General features: G+C 42.6%; 1 protein-coding gene across 3 annotated transcripts in view; it reads right to left on the bottom strand.

Moving 5' to 3' along the window:
- Positions 1-804: 804 nt before the first annotated feature.
- LOC119446475 (carbonic anhydrase 7-like) overlaps positions 805-6,589 on the bottom strand; it is a 118,051-nt gene continuing 112,266 nt past the window's right edge. For 2 of the 3 annotated variants that reach the window (XM_037710910.2, XM_037710912.2), the window contains one exon: positions 5,862-6,050. In XM_037710910.2, coding sequence (XP_037566838.1) covers positions 6,010-6,050 — 41 coding nt within the window. In that variant the 3' untranslated portion in view covers positions 5,862-6,009. Of the gene's footprint in view, positions 6,051-6,589 lie in introns of all 3 variants that reach the window. The other variant, XM_037710913.2, reaches the window with a different exon arrangement.

Below are 6,589 nucleotides of genomic sequence, written 5' to 3'. Positions count from 1 at the left end.
CGGCGAACAGCGGAGTAAGAGCTGCGTAATACCGCCGCGGTGGGCGCTGAGCACGGGGTCACTGATGAGAACCGTAGGTAAGGTACACTTTCCACAAGCACTTGGGTTTAATGTGGATGGAAGTATCAACCGGTCAGCAGTCGAGCTAAGCAAGTGACGTTTAGAGTATTGGTGGGAAAAAAAGCAGGGAAGAGATTGATGCGACCGGATATTTTACAGTCATAGGTTACGGTACAAGGTAGATTTTGAAGGAAAAAAAGAAAGTTTAAGGATATGTTTACAAGGATGCGAGATTTAAAAAAAAACAATGTATAGCTTACCTGATTAAATCAAGCAGACTAGGTGACTACTTGTCACGTACCGCCCCGTTTCAAAGGGGATGCCAGTAAATCATCATCATCATCATCATCGTGCGACACCCCGTAGTGGCAGACGCATTCCTTTGAAAGTGGAATGCAAAAAAATCAATTGTACTTAGATTTAGGATTACAGAACTCCAGGTGATCGAAATTGGTTTGGAGTGCAGCGTCCCTCATACCCCCACAATTTGATATAGTGTCAACGTATATGCTGTTTGTTTACAACGTGTAGATTGTCTGTGTAAATCCGTTTCACGAAACTCTTGACACTGTAGCCGAAACTGCTATAGACTTACTGTGGTAGCTGATGCTTCGCTCGTGGCCGCGTTCGAAACAGTGTATACGACGTTCGTTGCATTGCAGTCCGGTGCGTTCATCTTGTCGATGGTGGAAATGCGTATAGAGTACGTAGCGCACACAGTGGTGGAAGCAAGGTACTCACGGATACTAGTAACAATGTTGTTTATTTGCCTTCACAAACATTTTAACGCACACTACGCGTATATAGTGCAGGCGAAGCATGGCACTGCTAAATGGCACATATATATAGCACGAACTGCATGCTGACAAAGGGCTTACATGGCACGATCGTTTGGCTGCTAATATAAATGCATGCTTGAAATGCAAAACATGGCACTCGCGTTGCGACGCGCGATAACAAAATAAAGCATATTTTCACACGCAGTTTCAATGATAACAAACAGCGAAAGTGTATTATTATGTAGACCACAGAGAAGACGACTGGCGCGAAGAAAGATCACACGGGTTGCTTGCGGATAACTAGTTTACGCCGCGAAAGGGGAATTATTGTTGACTTGTAAATGGGCGTATCACAGAAATAGTTTATTTGCACTCTTATAAAACGCTTTCGTGTACAAACCTTGTTGTCTGTTTTGGCCCCGAGCTCCAATTTCATGGTCAGATTTTTTTTCGCAGCTGGTTTCGGTCCACGAAAGGTAAATCTTTTCTTTCATATAGATCTTCCCCCACCTTGCAGATTACCGTGGAACGTTATTATTATTATTATTATTATTATTATTATTATTATTATTATTATTATTATTACTATATGATGCTTAGGAGATGCTGGCACCTTTAACTGGTGCCGGCTACTCTTTTTCATAAATAATAAAGGCCACATACATGAAAAATAAATCACTTAAAACCACACTAAAACTGAAAGACAACTCAGAAACACAGCAACACAAAGTTCGTGGAACTTATCTGCTGAATCCTAGTTTGGGTGCCCTCAGTGCGAAATGTGGGCCCATTTGGCGCTGTGTTCTTCCGAGATCAATCGCCTCGTCAGTTTAACCTCAGGCACATATAATCTCGGACTGTTTTGCCGGCAACGCTTTAAGGTGTCAGTTGTGGCTATGCTTCACGCATAGCCATCATTAACACCTTAACAAAGCCTTAGTCCTCTAAATAGCTTTCAAGGACTGGAGCCCAAATGTACTGAGCGAAAGGAGGAGGGAATTGGCGCTCTCTCTGCGTTACCTTATGCATTATTGTTATGTTTGATTAGGTGTATCCTCGTTATCTACCTAGGATAAGGTAGATAGATTCTGTTCTCACCTAACTACTTTAGGATATATATATATATATATATATATATATATTGTCATCGTCTCGTGAGCTTCTGAACCATGTAATCGTGCAGAATGCAACAAAGAACTGCTCGCATTGACTAAGTAACCTGGCTCAATCCTTGGCTTTTTAAATGACTCGTGGATTCAGCAAGATATCGAGGAGGCTACTTCCAGTTGGTGCGCTGAGCGTGCCACGTGCTGTGGAGGTTTCCATGACTTAACATTTATTGGCATGGTGCATCCAAAATGCAAAGAATCGGCACACTTAATTCCCGTTAAACATCTCAGTAAATTGAAGGCAGACGTTAGTGCTTACCTGACGTAACGTAATGTATACGATGCTGATAAAGGGGCTGCTTTTATAGGGTCTACCCGTTTGTTCTTTATAATTACTGGCATTAGGAAGGAATGCGCATAATTAAAAAAAAATCCTATCAGATGTAGTATGCAATATACTGTGTGTAGTGTGGCTTTGGCAAGCGTGTGGGAACATAGCCTGAAACAGGTGGCAACGCTTATTAATCACGAGGGTCTTGGAAGCACAGGACGCTCGTTATAGCTTCAACCTCGAGTCAAATATTCATGTAGCTGCGGAGCACAAAAAAATAAAAATAAAAAAAAAAGAGATAGAGATAAGAGAGACGAAAAATCAGGTGGGACAACTGACCTTCAACATTCATGACGGGAATGTTTGCTTTGTGGCCTTCATCATTCCGGGACGGTGAGAAGTACCACAAAAGTCCTTTCGACTTAATGCCTTCTGGAAGAATGCCCTTCGACGGCTACTTCATTACGAGTGATGTCGATGCCGCGCGAATTCGACATCCGCAAACGGGGACTCGTGAGTAGTAATGTTAACGTGTTCTAGTAATGTGTGGCGGCCAGGGTTCCTGGAATTAAAGTGACCCTAGAGTCATTCCTGTTTTTACAAGAACGGAATGGATTGAAGCTGGAATGGTGTCCAATTCATCAGGAGTGGAATTCAGCTTGTTTTACTCGGACTGGAATCGTAATGGAGCGGCTTTGTTTCCACAGGTGCTCCTTTACTTTCTTCCCCTGGAAGCGCACCACGTGAGTGCATTTCGGTTCAGTAACTTTTTGCCGTGCTCCTTAGAACAAGAACAAAAAAAAAAAAAAAAACACGTCACCTTGTGGTGCCTTGGCGGAATCGAATGAATTTGTGGGGAAATGCGCGACCTTTATTGCAACGGAAATTGTTCCGGACTTTCAGCTCCAGGGGAATTGGAGGGATGCAATTATACCTCGCTAATTTATTCCTTGGAATAAAACGGTGATTGACAGCCGCGCTCGCAATTTCGGGTCATTGGGTGCAGTGCGGCTGCTAAAATAGTTTATCAATGTTATCACACGTCTTGGGCAATTGAAAGTGAACAAAGGTGACACGAGTAAGTCACGCTTTCTGTCGCGTCTGAAGGGAAATGTGTACCAGACGCCAAAAAGACGTATACAGAAATTTAAAAAAAATAAGAGAACAACAACGTGAGATTCGGAATAAGCTAAATAAAGAAAAAAATGAGCATATGGACAACTGTCGGGTAACTGCAGAAGCTGATAAACAGAATATCTTCGCGTGGCCATCAATGCTGGAACAGTCATATCTCACAGGTGGAGATTTTGGTTGGCTAATTCATGACACGCATAGGCAGAGCACAAATAAGCACATACACAAAAATTGTGCGATGCACTGCGGTGAGCAAAATATGAGAATTAAGACATGGACGAAGAACAGCGTCGAGTATTGCATCACTATGACATTACGCTAGTAATTTCTTACTCGTATTTTTTCTGAGGAAACTTGATAACGTCGAGATGATGTTTCCACTATACGTACCGAAAATTAGCACGACGAAAAATGCATGAAAAATAAATTGCAGCCTACGACCTGGTACAAATATAGTTGTTATAGAAGCAGCAAACTTCATTGTAACTATCGTTCATTAGCACATTGAGTATACTTATCACGTGAGATAATGCAGTTATTGTCAGCACGGTAAACAAGAGTAAAATATGCGTAGTCATCATTGCTAGCTACAGGTGCACTTTCATCAGGTGCTTCTGTGTAGCAATAATACAACTGATCACCTAAAAGGCGAATCAATCAAAAACCAATTACTGCTTAAAGTCTGCTTTCGATTTACATTGGCCGTCTTACTCTGCTGACGTATTTAAAGGTGATATGGTCTAGCCATTAATTCACTAGCGTATGAGGCGCCCGGAAAAAACTAACAAACAGGAAAATACTTCAGGTTTAAGTGAGCTATCAAGATTAAATTCTGGTATATTGTGGCCAGAGCTGGAAGTTAAAAAAGAAGAGAAATTTGGGAACAACGAACTCTCACTTCTGTTCACAGAAGTGTCGAGTTTCCCTTTAAATTGCAATTGAAGATTACTATATACTACTGCTACCCACAACGGTTCGATACACCTGTGACTGTCGCAGGTGGTCGAACTCCATGGAGCTTGTACGCGTATAGTTCGAGCATCTTTCCGGGGTTCACATATCTGACAAGAGATTCTTCTGAATTTCGCTTTCTAGTGACCTTTCTCTACCTCCAACTAGTCGCCATTCGCATTTTATTGACTTTGCTAACAAAAGAGGTGACAGTCGTATTCAGTCTTGAAGAAAACGTACGAACGTACACTCCAGTTGCACAGCCAAGCGATGCCTTCACACATCATTTTCATTTTCTTTCTGGGACAAAAAAAAAAAAAAAAAGGCGTAGCTAAAAGCTAAAGCCGTAGCTTCACACATAAACACATAACAGAGGGCCAATCAAGGCAACGATTTGTACACATAAAAAAGAGTTTGTAATGGCATTCGCTGCAAGCATCATGAACTCCTTCAGTTCCGTCTGCCCGGAACATTTTCTTAGCACAGCTTTCCAGATAATAAGCTTCCGAAGCTGCGTACCTCGCAAGCACAACGTCTGTGTTTCCAACAAATAGCAGATTTACATACTACACAATTATCTGTGTTCTTTTTTTTTCTTCTTTTGTCTTTCTCATCAGTATTGTTGGCACTTCAGCACATAGTGACACGAAACACAATTTGGCAAAAAAAAAAAGTATCTCTAGGAGGTAAAAAATAAAAGCAAAACTATACCAAAAACGAAACCCAGCGAGGCTTTAGCAAAATTATCGGTCGTTACGAGCCGCACACATGGGCCTCAGAATCCACCGATGGTGGCATCGTGCGCATGCAGTTAGCTCTGAACCGATAACACATTTTTTTGTGTGTGTGAAATGGCACATGGAATACTAGTAAGCGGCTTGATAAACCACCGCTGTTGCCCTGTTGTCTATGTACAGTATGGTCAATTCATAAAGGGAGCACCTAACCCCTAAACCAAGCTGATATAGCTGGCACATTTGTATAACGCCTAATATCATGTGTTATAGGCGCGCACGCACGCCTACACACGCAAAAGCTACTTCGTAGGCTTCCATGCCATATCTCAGCGATAATCGATGGCTGAATACATATTAGGTGTCCCCTTTAACATTGAACCGTACTGTACTACCTAAAAAAAACAAAATCAAGAAGAACAAAAAAAAAAAGAAAAAGATTACACACTGTACAGAATGAATACAGTCAAACCTCGATATAACGAACCTCGATTTAGCGAAATTCGCGATGTAACGAACTATTTTTATTTACCGATCTTAGTTTCATTAAATTAACGAAACTCGAATTAACGAAATTCGCGATATAACAAAGTTTTCCGCTACAAGTACAATTTCGTTATATCGAGGTTCGACTTAACAGCAAAACATTTCGCGCGAGGGTGTAATCGGTGACGTGGGGGGGGAGAGGGTGACTTCTCTGGGGACGCGTTTACTTCTTCTTTTTCTTTCCGTAGGCGACCAGCTGGTAGTAACCGGCGGCCGGGTTCTCGTAGAAGGGCGGCGCCAACACGAGCGGCTGGGACGCCGTTAGGCCTAGTGGGTCCTGGAAGGCGTTCCAGATTGGCGCGCACACGCGGCTGTGCCTCGGCCAGTCGACGAAGGAGCGCACGTAGTTGCAGCGACGCACCACCTCACCCACGCCCTGGGCCAGGGAGTCCACCGAGGCCAACTCCTGCGGGCGCAGACGCACAAGAAAACGCGCACGAACACAAAGGCATATGCGCATGCGTATATATATATATATATATATATATATATATATATATATATATATATATATATCGTTGATCCTCACTTACGTCACGTTGCACTCGAGCACAACGCCTCCGCCTGACATTCGATGAAATAAAGCTGACGTGATCCTACAGCAGTGCCCCACAAACTGTGATCAACTACTGGCAAAACGGCGCGGACTCTAAGTGACCTCCGGTTTTGGCGTCGTGGGCATGGCATTGGTGAAATGGAGGGTGTCATATGTCACAACGCGCCACAGGAAATTCAGTACGTGAGCGCAAGAAAAAAAAAGAAAAAAAAAACATTGAATGGTTAATGTCTTAAAAGGACACTAAATAGCAACACTGAAGGTACTTAGAATTCTGAAGTATTATTCCAAAACTCTAGCGTTACTCGACCGAAAGAGAGGTTGATAACTAACGAAGACATGTTGAAGGTCAGAGTTTGCTTTTTCGAAATGCGCACCGCGGCGCGAAG

Source organism: Dermacentor silvarum, chromosome 3 (genome assembly GCF_013339745.2).
Source record: "Dermacentor silvarum isolate Dsil-2018 chromosome 3, BIME_Dsil_1.4, whole genome shotgun sequence".
Taxonomy (NCBI): domain Eukaryota; kingdom Metazoa; phylum Arthropoda; class Arachnida; order Ixodida; family Ixodidae; genus Dermacentor; species Dermacentor silvarum.
Note: the sequence above shows the minus strand (reverse complement) of the source record. Positions and strands in the feature narration are given on the sequence as shown.